We start from the raw sequence: 18,052 nt of genomic DNA, 5'->3' as shown, positions 1-18,052 counted from the left end.
GACCTACCACCTTGTAGTTGTTCCCAGAAGAAGAAGGACTTTCAGAACTACACAGAGATTATGAGATGACCTACCACCTTGTAGTTGTTCCCAGAAGAAGAAGGACTTTCAGAACTACACAGAGATTATGAGATGATCTACCATCTAGTAGTTATTACCAGAAGAAGAAGGACTTTCAGAACTACACAGAGATTATGAGATGACCTACCACCTGGTAGTTGTTCCCAGAAGAAGAAGGACTTTCAGAACTACACAGAGATTATGAGATGACCTACCATCTAGTAGTTATTCCCAGAAGAAGAAGGACTTTCAGAACTACACAGAGATTATGAGATGACTTACCACCTGGTAGTTGTTCCCAGAAGAAGAAGGACTTTCAGGGCTATTCTCTTATGCAAGTTACACTCTTCTACTGCTGCAGCAACTATAAGTCCTCCAAGAAACATCATCATGGTATCCTGCACGATCACATCAATTAAAATATTACACTATATAAGGGAAATAAATGGACAGTTTTAGAGATATAAAAAGCTATTTACATAGTTCTAGGAATATTCAAAATTTCCTTTGCTGATCTAGTGATAATTATAAGCTTCATACTATAAAATACTTCTCATTTTTGTACATTTTACTTAATAATTGAATGTTTACTTGCAATAGAAATAATTTTAAGGTTGAAAGACGTGAAATCATTATTTTGTTGCTTCATTTATATGTAATCAAATTTATAACTTTCCAAATAAATATTTGCTGGGAAATATTGTCCAAAAGACGTGAATATTGTTACCTTCATGTATGGATAACAGGCTTCTGCTGTACTCAATATTCCGAAAAGTGGAAACAGAAAAACTGGAAGTAAGGCTGTCACACAGATGGGAACAGGTTCAGCCACGAAGAATGCAGCCATCAATAATACCACATATGCACACTTAGCCACCTTGTGGAGAGAAAAGTAAAATAAGTGAATTAGACTTTTCATTCAGAAAAAAAAATAACGGATTCACCTGAGACAGTAAAATAGGCATAAGAAAGAGAACTGCTACAATAAAGCATTGCCATCAATAGCTACGAGGTCATATCATAAATCTTTTTCGATTTTCTTCACTCACCATACACACAATTACATAATTGGAAATTATAGCTTGAAACCTAAGTTTGACTTCGGTAGATTATTGACTCTGGTTATGGTGATGCAAGAGAGCAGACATTACAAATTGTATTAACATAAAAATAGGAAAAACGAACGGAAATGTGAAAAGAAAATAGATATAACACTTTGAATTATGGAAAGAAAGTAGACATTTGAATTAAACTGTAAAAGAAAAGTAGGCATAATGAACTGAATTGTAGCAGGAAAATATGCATAACGAATTAAACTGTAAAAGAAAAGTAGGCATAATGAACTGAATTGTAGCAGGAAAATATGCATAACGAATTAAACTGTAAAAGGAAAGTAGGCATAACGAAATGTACAAGCTAACAAACATATTCCAATAATTCCTTAGAATATTGTAAAAACATGAGACAGTGCTGAGGCATGAAACGTATCTTAAGCAAAAACATGTTTTAAAAGTAAAGGTTTCACATAAAATAAGACTAAAAATTAGGATGTCTCACCTCGTTTTGAACTATATTTGATTTATGAGCTTTAGTATTGAGTGATCAACAGAAACATTACGTCTCAATTGAAGACTAAGTTATGTTTTTATTTGAAACATTAACATTTGTGTTTTTTGTAAATATTTTATTGAATGATTATATTTCGTCTAATAAAACATGTTTATGTATTCGATTATAGAAACAAAGTTATATGTGAATATTATAATACAGAACTTAACATTACTAAAATTAAATGTACATTAGTTTATTAGTGGTGTTTGCTATGTGTAAAAACATTAGTTGTAGACATAATGTAGATGAATTATTCATCCAAATATTTATTGACTTGTAATATCAGAAAATACACATTTATAAAGTTTTTATTTGAATAAATTTGCTACACATATACAATAAAAGATAAACATGAAAGTCACTTTCTAAACATCCACGTTTGATAAAGGTTTACATATTTCTGATGTTCATGAATTCATACATGATAGGGTGACCTCAGTCTCAGTCTTAGTTTTACTCATTGTTAATTGATTCACTTATTTCATTCTAGGGATTTTTATAAGTAACGTTTTTCTTGTTATTGTGTTTAACTTGTCCTTTACTCACAATAATGAACCTATATTCATATATATATATATTTGAAGAATAATTAACATTAATGCTAATAATTTATTTTTCTAAATACTCAGCTGACAAGCTGTTTTAAAGTTCGGTGTAATTTTATTTCTTTTATCAGCAAGATCGTGAATTTCGTCGAGAAGGTGCTATTGATTATAGGTGAAACTCCTGAAGTCAAATTAACTCAACAACAAGTAGAAAATCGAAGCAGAGACTGGGTTTTGTCTTTTTCGTCGAATTTTGCAATTTTGATGAAGAAATAAAAATTACATCATCTTTAAATGGCTCGTCCGTTGAATAATCCAGTGTTGTACACTTGTACCATCAATGTTGCATATTCTGATTACCTGTATAAATTAGGATTGAACATGGGATTTGAACATGTAAATCAGCAAGCCATGTGATATCAACAGTCGCTATAAAGTAGCGGTGGAACGTTTCGACATTGTGGGGTGCTATCAATTTTTTTTTCGTTTTTAGGAAGCGTATGCAACAGCTTTCTATCCGAATCAAATTATTCATACACTGAGATCATGAAGATGTGTTCACATCAGGGATGTAGAATTTCCAAGACGGAGATATTATCTCCTATACTGAACGGCACTGGAAAAAAAATGGGATCAACTTGGAACACAAGGACCACACAGAAAGAGACTTGCAACAAGTCACATCCCATATGCAAAGTAAAGCGTCTTGTAACAAGCGAAAATTCACAAACACAAATATTAGTAGCAAAATCCGTCCACGTGTTCTTGACGACAGTATGCAACATAACGAAGAAGATTCACCTTCTGGAAAAGCAACACAAGTCACGTGTACATGAACACAAGTTATTTCAAGGACATATCAGTTCAACCGTCGCATACCTCAAGTTACTGGTGTTAATGCGACTATATGTGAAAACATGCCAGTCAAATCGCGGCCCGTGGTGTCTGTGGATTTCTGTACTATTGGACTGGGAAATTGGCTCTGGGAAACCGTCGTCCTCGTATACTAGATGGTTTACGGAAAGCATGCAGGAAGGAGAGATATGCTCTGAACAGAACATTCTTACTACAGAGCCAGTAGAAACTATGCTGCAAGTATATTGTCAAGATGTACGGCTGTCAATTAGAGTATGCCATGGACTAAAATGACATAGTGATACTCCAAGATTGCTTTAATATAACGTAGTCAATCATGTATTGCTTCACTATGGTGAGTAAGGAAAAACTTAAGCACCATATGTAACTTAAACAATATGAGAGGGATAGTATGTTTTTACATTTGTCTTCCTCCTAGGTCGCTGATTTGAGGTGATATTCCGGTGAAAAGTGGCAAATTGAATAATAGATTGCGTTTCACTTTTCTTTTACGCCTAAATCCACATCTTTGATGATGAAACAAAATTTTAAAACTATTGTTTTTATTATTGGTTCCAGTGAATTGTAGATAATTTAAGTATATATAAAAACTATATCAGTGCACAATAAGACCAACCTTGAATAATCTTATAATGCAGATAAATTTGAACAAATCAAGTTAATTCAAAATATGTACATTTATAATTTAGGAAATAAGCCTTAAACTCCCAAGTTCCTGTATATTATTGTTTTGCTTTAAAGCACATAAACGGGCAAAAACATCATTAATATTTCAAAAGGGACAGCAGCTTTTAAAACGCCCGTAATAATTTAGACTGAGACATAAAGGATATTTTAACAAGGGGCACACTTATAGAGGGGCATTTCTGAAGGAAAAACAAAAAGCGTGTAAACAGTCCGGGGGGCTTGGTTCTCGAAGAATTTTGTAATTGTCACTGAAACTGGCGTATTTTTAAGATATCTGAGGCTGTTCTTTTTATTTTTTTAAATACGTTTTATACACATTTAGGAGTGCAATCACATTCCCCTTTCCCTACCTTCGAGCATCTTAAAGGAAAAAAAACACATCAAACCATGAATATTAAATATTGGTGTCTCATACTGAAACATTATGTTTTGACTTCCAACAGTATAAGTGTTTTGAACTACTTGACTTTCCTCAAAACGCATGTGAAACACGTTTCATAATACTTTGTGTATCAACCTGAGGCATTTCTATTTAGAGTGACATCCTCTTTTCAGTGTTTTGGCGGGAGTAGCAGAAAGTGATCTAAAAACAATGTTAATGTTTTATTAAGAAAAATGCTGAACCAGAGTCACTTATACATCAAATAACGAACTTTCTGGTAAAACTTAGTAAAACTTGAATCAAGTACCAAAATATTCAAAATGAAGTGATGAAACTTTAGTCGCTCTTTATACTTGATTTATAAAACGTATCAGATCAACATCAATGAGATTTAAATTCCCGACTTCGGAACAATATAAATAAAACTTAATTTCTTTCTAATTTCAGAACGGTGCAAATAGAACACAAGTTTCTAATAATACCAAACAGCTTAAAGTAACAAAAATATATCAAGTAACTTTGAAACCAAATATCATATCTAACTTTATCTTACTACAGTAAATTGTACAAGAACATTCGATGTTACTTTAACAATATAATATATAAGAAACAGCACAATTACCGTTATTATTGTTCCATACAATTTCAATTACGTGTGTTAATATTAGTGGGTATGTTAGTATAGTACCAGTGTTTAAAATATATATTTCTTTGTTTTAAACATTATCTTCGATATACCTAAACTGGTATGATAAATTTTGTTTCAGTTTCTACGAAATCTTATATGAAGTATTTTTTTTATAATGGTACATTTAAGGTTTTAAAGCACGGTTCTTTTTTTTTACAATATCTAAAAACCTTATAATATGAGTAAAATAAGGAACCAAAGATTTGATTAAAATATAAGACACATCCGGTGAAGGGAACATTCCAATGGAGAAATTACTGATTAAGGTCAAAAGGTTAGAAGGTCCTAAGATCGCGAGATCTAATGGAACAATGAAAGATAATCTAATCAGCTTATTACTGTATTCACTGCACTGATCAACACTCACCTGAGTACCAATTACCAGTGGTAATGGAAGAAGAAGAAGAGGAACGGCCAGTCCGAAGATAAGTCGCCAGGAGTAACGGAAGGAACGAAAGACTGCCGCTATTCGGAGTATCATTATGTCAGTACACAAAAGGCACTTTGGTTGTACTCCAATCTTGCTGTTTGTTTAGTTTCTAAAGTCTTGATTTGTCCTAAGAATTTGACATTCAGACCTATTTCTGTCAACGTTCTGCCTGTTGTCTGTTGCTGTTCAACTTGCTGTCTCTCGCTATGCAATGATTTCTGTAGAGCAGATTGTTGAAAGTCGCGTGGATGCCTGTCTACCTTCTGATTCTCACAGTCCACTTTAGATTCTCTTTATATGCGAACATAACTTTCTGATTGGCGCTATTTAGCCTACAGAGATAACGAAAGGATATATGGTATCTCTGAAAGTTTGTGATTGGTTGACATCCTTCAACTGAAGAGGCAAAGGAAGGAAGGGGGATAGTAGAATATGGGACTATGCGTGACGTGTTAAGCCTACTGACCATTACCAGCTTTGAAGTAACACTTAGCTAGCTTTTTACATCGACATTAACATTAACACGGTTCTTTCGCATGTTAGTGTTTTTATCTAGACGTATTTGTCAAGCATCCTTATGATGCAGATTAATAAAATGATTTATATATATATATATTGTTTTTTACATTTAAGTGTCTTTTAAACTGGTAAATATTCTTGTAAATAATTTTACTTCTTAGTCTATTCTTTAACATTCAATATTCTTTTCTGCAAGACATTATTTTGTCTTTATATTATCAAAACGATTCTCAATGAAACTTTTTCTTGAAAATACACTTCTTAAACGGGTCTTTCTAGCTCTTGGAATAGTGTCTTACAGCACGTGAATTTTCTGAGTTGACAACTATTGATAATTCTTTTCACAAGTCATAGAGTATTTTGGGCTAATACGAAATAACTAAATAGCTATCAGGTATAATATTGCATTAAATGTAACGTACACATCCTATCAAATTATTTAGTTAATGATTCACTAGGCCTAACGAGATTCAAATCTCTGGTCCATTCCCTAGGAGAGACTGTGTGGTTCTCCCATTTTTTACAGCATTCGTTGGTCATTGAAGTAGTGTTATTATTATACCATTTCTATTATAGCATGTGTATGATTCAGAGGATTAATTTTTAAACCTTTATATTAGATAAAGTAGCAGCTTCTTCTAACGTCAGACAGTTGTTTCTCTTTTCATTACATATCACTACTGAGCAACCCAAAATTTTATATTACTAACTCGTTTTGTTACAAACCTTTCTTATCAAAATCTATGTTGAATACCGTTCCACTATTCATTCTTAATAAAATCCGTGTTACACACTGTTGTACTGTTCATTCTGAACAAAAACCAAGTTACACGTTGTTCTACATCTCATTCTGAACAAACTCTGTGTTTCACACTGACCTGATATTTCTCCTTAACAAATCTGTGTTACACACTGTTCTACAACTCGTAATCAACCTTCAATCACTGCCTCTACAGATGTGACGGTTGCCACAAAGATATCATACTAAATCAAACCATATTAGAAAAAGAGGCTTTGAAACATAATCTTTCTCTTCTACGTAACCATAAAAGGAAAACATTGTGTCTTTAACTGTTCATTATCTAGAATTGTACAACAAATTATGAAAACGTTTCTTAAACCTGTATAGCAGGATGGTTAAAAAGAAACACTCTCTGTTAGCAGTACTAAAACCGTCACATTTGTACAACTTGTACAAAACAGGAATTTGTAAACCACGTAGCAGCAATGTTCAAGTAATGTACATCTGTCCGTTACTGCTTGCATTATTTATTTCTGTCTTCCAGACACAAGTCTGATTAACTTGTTTGTTAGAAATAAGTTATACGGGATAAAAGTTGACACTATTGATAAATTTTAAATGAATTTTAAACTGAATGCTGCTAATGAATTTCGAATGATAAAAAAATTAAATAAAAGAGAATTACAATCTTATGTTTCTGAATATTTATTGCACCTGCTAAAAGTTACCTGTCTCTAAAGTTAAAGTGGGTCTCGACACAACTCGAAGGGGCACTATTGAAGTATATCGTCACGATAAAGTTATTCATTCTCATTGTTCTAGAGGAAATGTAATCGTGACGTAGTTATAAGCAGCACTCCACATGTCTCGTGTAAGAAGTTGTTTGATACGTATCACAACCACATTTTTGTGATAAAGGAACAGGTTAGAACCCATTTGATAATAGTAAAATAAAGTAGACTAGTTAAAACGATTTATTTGGAATTTCCTAGCTTTATGTACCACACAAGGTGAGTTCTGCGTGGTTTCCAAGAGTGGCCGTTGTTTTTATACACTTGATAAAGCTTGTTGTATATTCTGAAAAACACTCAAGTTCTTCAACTTCTTTATTTGTGATTTATTTATCCTGTCAGCTTACAAATACTATACTAATTCTGGACACATATTATCAATAAAATGTATTAGAAACTGGATTAAACTAATATGAAATAAAAGAACACAGTACATCGTGTGTGGCAGTTCTTGGAAAACCACAGTAACTGGACAAACTATCAGAAGACTTGAAATTTAAAAAAACTGGTTTCAACACATTTTTTCGTCCACTTCAGTTTCTCAATTTCAGGTTTTCTGATAGCTTGCACCATTTGCATTCACTAAACTAATTTGATATTATGAAACAACAATACCCTTCTGTACCTTTTGAATGTGTGTAGTCTTACAAAAAATTTGCGAATGTTGGCGTCTGTTACATCGTGTGAGTTAAAATAACATTTTCTGTACAGTGTTTCTCTTAGTTTCCCTGCATCTGTTAGGCTTAGAATCTTATGATCAATACAAACAGGTATGGTAATGTACAAGATCAAGTACAACGATTTCAACGTTTGCTCTAGAAAGTTTGTGGGGACAATGCTGATCCTCATGCTGTTAATCTGTAGTAAAGTTATGACTTGCATGCTCATTTTCTTAAGTTATTTCCCCCCCAAAAAAAACGTTCCTTATTATAGAAATGTCGTACTTCACTGTTAATTTCTATGAATCAATAGACTACCATATTATTTATCGGTGTGAAGCCTTACACCACTCTATTTAATAAATGGTAAGGCTTTACAGCATTCTATTTAAGATATCGTTTATTATGAGGTGTTACTCCAATATAATTAATATGTAGTAAGGCTTTACAAAATTTTATTTAAAAATGTCTCCCGGTGACTCGGCGGGAAATCCGAAGAATTATAATGCTAAAAATCTGGTTTCAGTACCCGTATTGGGCGCAGCACAGATAGCCCATTGTGTAGCTTTGTGCTTAACAAAAACCAAATAAACAAACCAATTTAAGATACCTTTTATTACCGTCAGGCGTTACACCACTATTACTCCCAGTGGCTCGTTGGTAAGTCTAGGAGCTTATAACGTTCAAAATCAGGTTTCGATACCCCTTGTAGACAAAACACAAAATAGTTCATTGTATAGCTTTGTGTTTAACTACAAATAAACAGACAATTCACCAATATATTTAAGATATATGTTATTTCCATGAAGAATTACATCACTATATCTAAAACATCATTTATTGGTGTGAGGCGTTACGCCATTTTATATTAAAATATTCTTTATATTCTGGGTGTGTTACATCACGCGATTATTTTCTTTTAATCGAAAACCTACAAAGTGTAATTTTCAAATTCTCTCACAACTTTCATAATGTTATTTTATCTTTTTTCTACACATACCTTTATAATGTTATTTTAATTGTATTCATACACTCGAAAGATCAGTTCCTGTACACGAGCCTTACAATTATGACCATCAGTGTTACATCCGTACCACAATCATGCGGATGGAGTTAAGCGTCAGTGGTTGTGAAAGAAAAATATCACATACTAAATATCGTATGAAATGAAATCACATCTACCTCCACCTACTCTTCCCGCTTTTCTGTTAAATATTTGGCATATAGCGCTGAGATTCTTGGAATAAATTCCATTTAATTTTCTAAAACTATTCCATTCAGATTCTGCTTAAAATATCGTTTAACTTTCACTTCCAATAGAAAAAAACCAAAACAAATCAACATTTTCTTGATTTGCGTGAACGATTTTCTCCCCAAAAAGAAATTAAACTTGTATTTGTTTTCGAAATCAAAAATGATAAATTGGCTAGAAAATGAAGATATATATATATATATATATATATATACAGTCTCGTGGTGAAATATAAAAGACGTCAAATTAGTATCATGAATGACGTAACTGTTGATCCTAAATACTTTTCATCCTGGTTTTTTAGGTTGAACTACAATATTTTTTCCATTTAATTCTCTAGGCCGTGGAAGGAGCGTCTGGCTCTGTCTTTAGACAAACGGTGAAAGAGAATTGATAACCAGTTATATTCTGGTGTTGAAACTAAGCCTTTAGAGCTATAATATGTCAGTCTTATTTTAAAATTAAAACTAAGCTTGATATTATCTATGAGGTTTTGAGTCCATTTTACTTTACCACGTAGTAACTTAAATTAATTTAGGTATGTGAATAATGTTATGACTTTTCGTCGAATTCATTATTCGGTATTATATAGCGAACTGTTTAATGATTCTATATATATGCTAAATTTTTCTTTTCTATTTCATAGAGGTAATTATTGAAAAGAGAATCTGTGATGTAGAGATCTAATGTATTCTTTGATTGGCCGTACCCTCTGCTGTGTACTGCAGTTTCTGCTCATCAGCACAACTTGGATCAGCAAACCACTGCAATACTCACAAGTCAGTCACTCATTTTAACAGACTCACAAAATCATTAAATAACTGACCATCTCACGTTTTATATGGTTAGTTAATTAATGATTTTGTGAGTCTCTTACAATGAGTGGCTGACTTGTGAGTATTGCAGTGGTTTGATTTGATTATCGAATTAGTCAGTTTGTTAGACGATTTATCTGTTACTTGATTTTTGGGAATATTGAGTATGTGTTTCAACGAAGTACGACAGAAACGAAAAGTGTCGAACGAACGAAGAAAGCAAGTAAGAAACTATTTAGCGTTATTTATAAAGATCGAATAATAGAAAAAGGGGAAGTGCTATAAGTGTGAAAAACGTGTGCGTTACAGCTGAGACTGTGATAAATCAACAGATAATTGAGGATGAGGCCCAGAGCCTAAACTGATCAAAGGAACAATAAAGAGCTAACCAGAATTCAGAAAACAAAAATTAGTTTGAATTAAGGGGGGGGAAAGCTTAGCTGTGAATATTCCATTTACCCCAACTGGTATAAGGAGGTTATTGTTATAAGAAACCTGTCCATGCATACATTGATTAGAAGCCTTATAACATGTTGATTTACATTGATTATACAGTTACCATTGTTCAGCCTAATTTGGTAATGAAAGGTGGAAACTTGTAAACAGGGAGTATGCAACGAGATGGAGTGATGGCAACGGCAACTGATCATAAGATTTCAGCAGGAGAAAAGCTAGAAAACACTCTCATGGCGAGAAGCTTCTTTACACAACATGACATAAGGGTAACTGTCACAGAGGAAGAATGCACAGATGTAATTTTTTGCAGCCTATAACCAGGAAATATCTACGTACGACACAATTAGACCACCGAAGGTTGGATTACCAGTGACAACAAGGATTGAAGCACAATATATTACAGACATCCAACTTAAGGCGAGAGAGAGTAGATCCACAAAAATGGATACCCTAAAAGATTATCCATAATGATAATCTTTCGAGGTATGATGGCAACAGATTAATCTCAAAGAAGATGTTTATGAGAAGTAAATCAATCCGTTGAATAGTCCGAGGTTCCCGTTAAAACCACTTCTACAGCATCACCAGTGTATTATATTGGTCGTCTACCTAAGGAACACATTCCCAGTGATGAAACAGCAAATATTGTTAAAGGACAAGAAGTCATCCCATCTTCGTACCATAAGCCACGGAAAAAACAAACAAAAAACAGAAAGATTTGGTAACTTGGTCGAGTTTTATAAAACAGAAATTTATCGTAACGAAAACCGTTAATGTACAGGATACACCATTTATTAATATGGAAGTAACGCATTTCATACAGCCTTACATGATGCATTAATGATGAAAACAAATGGACTTTGATGAGAAAAATCAAATCAAAAACTTTATTTGGTTTTTATGTATAATCTTTTACTCACCACTAATAACCTAAAATACTTCAGGTGTTTGAATAACATATTACTATACCGTCACAATTAATTAATCATTATTATTAAGCGGATTTATTAACAACTAAATAAAGTTAAAAGCCGTTAATTCAAAGAGGGTACAGGTTAATTTACTAATATGCCCAAGTTGGTAACACAATATGAACATGCCGATCGATAAAATTATGTTGGATTTAACCTCGTTTAACCCGAAATCCTTGTGACGATGGGTACACTAAATCAGAACACTGTGAACTAGACTTACAAACATACATTTGATAAGTTTAACATAGCAGTTAGACGACTTGAGGTAATTCATTTATATTAGTAAGACGTTCTACTTAGATGTTTATAGTAGCTTATGTCACACTTCGAAAGAGGCCTCCATCTAGTGATTGTGATACAATATCGCCTTTAAATGTACTACATTTTATATCAAGATCACATACTCTCTGAAAACAAAACAAAGCGGACTGCAAACGTTCTAATTACAACTTAGAAATTCTGTCGACCTATTGGCCTATTTGTTTCAGCTCTTCACCACAGTGTTCTGTTAGTCGACCCAGTCTGAATATCCTTATCGTTAAAAAAGGTGATTATTGTGAAATTCATTACTCTAAACAATACCATACTATTTAGGTCATTTCGAATCTATTCTCTATTTCTGTTTGATAATTTTATAGAACAAGGGTAATCTTATTTATATGTTGATTAATTACTCTACAAAAAAGGACTAGTTTTATTTACTTTTTAATCTTTGTGTGAAAGCGTCAAAGATTTTTCACAAAAGACAACATAAAACGTAGTTTTGTATTTTTTTCTGCTATGAGAATCCCTTCTTTTCCTAGGTAATGTAAATTCATTGTTGAAGTTACCAATCTTTAAATATTTTGTAAGTTTACAATAGTAAAGAGCAAAAAAACTAACATTCTCTAAGTAGATAAATTCACTAAAGAAGGGGGAAAGTTCGTCAATTAAAATGGCACTGTTAACTAAGTAGTTATCAAATTTAACCTTATTAACAAAAATATAACTTTTAACAGCATTTACAGTTTAAATCTCGAAAGCTGGGGAAGCATTTAAATCCAATATTTGTGATAAATACCACTGAGACTGCAAATATTTTTACCCGAGCCCTTCTTTATTTGTCCATTTCGAATTTCGAACTAGAAGTGTATAATTTTAAGGTTTCAGATCTATAATGTCTTGACATAAGTCACTGACCAGGAGGCTTTTCGTTGAATACCAAAACTTGTTAGCTTCTTTTTATTTATGATCAAAATCACTTGGAATACAGATTCAAATGTTTTGTCTTTTGTATTTAACGATCATTTGTAAACAAAAAATAATAATATTGTAACTTTATGAAAGGAGTAAGGTTTAATTTGAATAAATTGAAATATATGGGTAACGAAGTTTATAAACAAGTTAAAACCGATAAGGAAAGTATCATAAATAAAGACATTTAAGTTTTATCAGACTTTGGGATTCGTTCGGGTAAATCAAACGATGTTATAACTAAATTATTTTGGATTCCCAAATTACATATAAAACCGTACAAATTCAAGTTTATTTCCGGGGCTGAAAATGCTACGACAAAGGTATTATCAATTCCGAAATACATTGAAGAGCATTTAAAGAAATTTCGCAATGTTATCAAAAAGAGAACCATTACAAATCTATATATAATCAATAGTAATTTCATGTAATGTAAAGACAGAATTAAAGGCTTAGAAATTATAAATAGAAACATTTTATTTCACTAATCTCTACATTAGTCTTCCTATGGATATAATTAAAGTTTTTCATCATATTACTCTTCTGTGTCAGTAAACACTGAACTTTCTATGGCATTGTCACTTATAAAAATTACCACTGTTTCACATCAAATGACTTTGTTTATCGGTTTGTATGTATATCAGAAAAATATTCATTTGTTTCTAAATTTTTTCATTATTCGACAAAATAAACCAGGTATATATGATAGTACTAAACATATATAGTACTTTTTTCAGCAAATGGTTTTAACTTGATATTTTTATCTCTGTTTTATGACAGCTCTGTCAACAACATCTGGATTAAGACTTCTTTCCACTTCTATGTTTTTAATTAACAATAACTCATTATTGAGATCATCCTGTTTACAACATAATTTTAATATCCTATCCACATAAGAGTAAAAAACACAGGTTTTTTGAGATGTAGTGTGACAAGATTGTTGATGATTACAGAGAAAAGTTTAGGATAAATGGTAGTTTCCAATTTATCCTTATTTTTACTCACTAAAACATCCAAAAAAAGTAAACAACCATTTATCTCAACTTCATAATTAAATCTTATAGAATTATCAATGTTATTAAGGGTTTTTTTACCAATATTTATCCTGTAGAGTAAGTTATTTTATTTTAGTAATTTGGAGACTGTAAACAATCTCATTTTTATAGAATTGTGTATAAAATAATCGTTATTTTTCAAAAATTTTGAGTTTTTAAGATTCAACATTACACACGTGCCAAAACACTGTTAGAAATATATATATATTATGTTGTTGTTGGGCTTAGGACTCTTCTACAGTAGGTGTCTGTGACTTGTTAGCGATAAATTTAACGATGAATAAACAGCACGTACTTCACTTGTTTTCAAATATATAGATATTCAGAACAAGTTAACGTGTGTATAATAAATTCTTCAACACTATAGATATTATGGACATATCATAAATACTATATGTATAGTTCTCTACTTCTTGTCAAATATCCACTTAGGCCTATTCAATTACTTTAGAATTTCAGTTGACAAGCCAAACTATCCTCTCTATTTCCATCGCACTAGTATTCTCCGTGATTCACTTACAATTGTGGCGCGAGTTACTGTAATCATTTGGTCTTCTTTCTTTTGAAGATCCCCTGTTCCTATTGTCAAACTACAATCAGGCTGATTCAATTACTTTAGAACCACACTTTGACGGAATAAAATTATTTTTAATATCTTCTTTTCTACTGTTAGTTTCACTCTAACATATCAAATGTTAGACCTATCACTTCTACAGTAGTTAACTTCATACCAACTTTATTCTCTATTGCTATTATCTGTCTGCTTCTGTCTGTCTGCTGCTTCCCGCTCGTCTCACGCTATTTATATATTTATCACTTACTCGTCTGTTCGCCTTCTATATTCTCGACGTCAGTGAATTGTTAACAAAACTTCCTACAATCGTCTGATTTTAACTCTTATTATAACAAAAACTAAACAATAATAAAATATTCACTCACAAAAATAAATTAATCTATATTTTTATATTCTCGACGTCAGTGAATTGTTAACAAAACTTCCTACAATCGTCTGCTTTTAACTCTTATTATAACAAAAACTAAAGAATAATAAAATATTCACTCACAAAAATAAATTAATCAATAATATCTAAACCAAACAGTCTTTTATGTCATGACAATCATGAATTACTTTTTTGTGTCAGTAAACACTGAACTTTCTATGCCATTGTCTCTCATAAAATTTTTTTGTTTGTAGTTAAGCACAAAGCTACACGATGGGTTATCTGTGCTCTGCCCACCGCGGGTATCGAAACCCGGATTCCAGCGTTGTAAGTCCGCAGACATGCTGCTGTGCCACTGGGGAGCGCTCATAAAAGTTACCACTGTTTCACATCAAATGAATTATTGCAGGCTCGGAATCTTGTAAGTGATAACTCATTCTCCCAACAGGTACAGTGAATTTTAGTTGGAAGTAACTTCAACCCGCTAGTTGCAGATATTTATTTATTCCAACTAGAATTTTCACACATTACAAACTTTACTAGGAAAGACAATAATAAAGCTTTTGTACATCAGTCGTGCTTGTAGATATATATATATATTTATGGTATTCTTATTCCACATTATCAAGAGTTTCTGGACACAGTTTAAAATTTATTCACCACAGCTCATTCTAGGAAAATAAAACTATTCCACTAAAAACTAAGTAAATCACCATCATTACATTCAGCATCAAAGTTATAAACTTTCCATTCTCAAATATGAACATTCCAAACAAATTAGGTCACGACGTTCACTGCTCTTGACTTATTAGATACAAATAATTTGTTAATCATTACAAGATTTTCTGGACAGAACCCATAAACTAACTTGTAGTTTTCATAACTGAAGTTTCTCATTGCAAAAATCAAATACAAAATCATTTCAATGCTGTAAAACATTCAACAATATTCTTGCTAAAGACTATGGGTTTTGAAATTTTACAGAGTATCACAACATTTTAAAAGTTTTCACGTCCATATGATGTATTATTTGTATTGGCCTTTCGTATTTCTAAAGGCTTATTGTGTTTCAATTTCGGCTTTTAGATTCGGATAGTTTCTGACGTTATATAGTTGAGGGTGCTGTAACGAGTTTTCTTTGGTAGAGTGCGATGCTGGAGAGAGCAAGTTTTCAAAGAAATATACATTACTGACTATGACTCAAGAGGGAACTAGTGTTTGTGATATACTGTGCTATTCTGTTTATATATTGTTGCTTTTATTAATAATATTGATTATATTAGTTAGCATATCGAATGCAATTACTTTTTCTTTTGTCATTCATTGTTATACTTATATCTATATCAATATAATAGTACTGTCTGTTGTATGTCTATGGAACTACTCCGCAGGGTTTGGATGGATATTCACCAAAATTTGTATGGAGGTTCATCAGGTCCATGCGGGGGTGTATTTTTTACATTTTTTTGTTTTGCAGTTTTTATGGCCGTTTGTGCATTTTTTACAGTTACACACAAGGGAAGCAACTTTTCATGTCCTAAGATAACCTTTCATTAATCATGAATTTACATAACTTTTATCCATTTATTCCAGCTAGTAATAAATATGGTTTTGCATTGTTAAAACTTCTATCTAGGACACTTAGGTCTAATATAAATCTTCTAAGGTAGCTGAACTTCGTGAGATAATTGTTAACAGCGAAGATACCCAACTGCATTTCAATCTTTACAGGTTAAAAACGTAAGAAAAGTATATTTAACTAACTATACTGATGGCCAGGTTCATTTCTAGTTTCACTCTAAATACATAGGTTGCTCTGGTTGGAAGTAATTATTATTGAAGGTGTTTTGTTAAGTTAATCTAACTAGCTTAATTACTAAAATAAATTAATAATTAAGTAAAGGTTACAATTCTCAAGTAAATATGATTTCAACTTATTTATTCGAAGTTATTTAATTAGAGTTACAAATACTTACAGAAGATTTGTTTCCGAGCGTATTTTATTTAGCACAATTATTTCTTTTGCTGAACTCAAAATATTTTTCAAATATTTTTATATCAATACGCATCACTCTGGGTAGTTGTCTATTTAGCGTTTTTATTAATGGATTATTGCTTCTAAGTTTTCATTAGCTCAACATTTTAAAGAAAAGTCTTTGATTAGACATTGTAAAGTTATGCTCTGTGAGTCCAAAGATGATTACTAATGATAAATACACATGATGATGGAGACTAAAATATATGGAGATTAATAATTAGAATATTGATTTAATTCTTATGTACTGCTATCCGTAGGTATATGTTTTCAATGTGAAGAATAAAACAATAAGAATTGAACCCTCGAATCTTATATTGAAATATTAAAGTTGAAAATGTTGAAAACAAATATTGTGAAAATTACTAACCAAAGTACAATGGAAAAATGATCTATTACGTTTTAATGGAGGTCCAGTAGTCCATTCCTAAAATTTCATGTATAATTTCTAGGTTTAACTTTTTATTTCAGTTTTTATTGGATTTTAGAATCCTTATACAGATGGTTATCAACCGGCTGTTAGAAATGTTATTTTACAGTAGGATAATAAATGTCACCAGAAACTGGCACTATTAACAAACAGTAATATTAACGCTATATATTCAAGAATTAATATCTTTGTGTTTGGTTAAGGATGTCGCACTTTCTAAGTATTTTAATATAAAGACATCACATTACAAAAAGGATTTCATAAGACACCTACATTTTCCACACTATAAAATGTATGGAGGTACTACATTTTCAGAAGAATTTTCTTCTATAACTGCTTTCACTTTAAAATATGAAGGGAATTATATGATAATATGATTATCACCAAAAGGTTTCACTGGATGTGCAGGATGGATAATGTGACTATGTACTTTAGCTTGATTTTAAGGTGCTGCCATCTGTTACTACATATTGTTATTATTAACGATAAATACTTTAAAAGTAAAACTACATTGTGCAGCTTTGTGCTTAACTGCAAACAAACGAACTTGATGTTAATGCATTGAACTCGAACACATTGCAAACAAAATAATCATTTCTTTTTTTATTATAAAAAATGCATTCTAAACGTACCAAACAGTTCTGATAATAAAAACAAATTACCGTGAAGCAGAGGCCCAGTATTCAATTCCCAAACTTTCAACTAACTTGTATTAAACTTTTAATGTTTAAAATCACTCCTGTATGTAACTGCTGTATTTTATATATTAGTTATTTGTTATCTAAAATATCTATTCTGTCTTCGAGAATACGCACTTATTCGTTTGGCTGAGTACAAAAGTTAGGAGTACAGATGTATTTCATTCTCTAAT

The 18,052-nt window shown here is 31.8% G+C and overlaps 1 protein-coding gene across 1 annotated transcript in view; it reads right to left on the bottom strand.

Moving 5' to 3' along the window:
• Nucleotides 1-5,330, bottom strand: part of LOC106478259 (solute carrier family 13 member 5-like) — a 20,508-nt gene extending 15,178 nt beyond the window's left edge. Inside the window, exons 1-3 of the mRNA XM_013938791.2 lie at nucleotides 5,217-5,330; nucleotides 788-937; nucleotides 343-458 (exon numbers count right to left, since the gene is read on the bottom strand). Coding sequence (XP_013794245.1) covers nucleotides 343-458; nucleotides 788-937; nucleotides 5,217-5,330 — 380 coding nt within the window. The remainder of the gene's footprint in view (nucleotides 1-342; nucleotides 459-787; nucleotides 938-5,216) is intronic.
• Nucleotides 5,331-18,052: the final 12,722 nt, after the last annotated feature.

The sequence above is a fragment of the Limulus polyphemus genome, unplaced genomic scaffold (genome assembly GCF_000517525.1).
Source record: "Limulus polyphemus unplaced genomic scaffold, Limulus_polyphemus-2.1.2 Scaffold194, whole genome shotgun sequence".
In the NCBI taxonomy this organism is placed as follows: domain Eukaryota; kingdom Metazoa; phylum Arthropoda; class Merostomata; order Xiphosura; family Limulidae; genus Limulus; species Limulus polyphemus.
The sequence above is the reverse complement of the archived record's forward strand: the minus strand, read 5'-3'. Positions and strand labels throughout refer to the sequence as shown.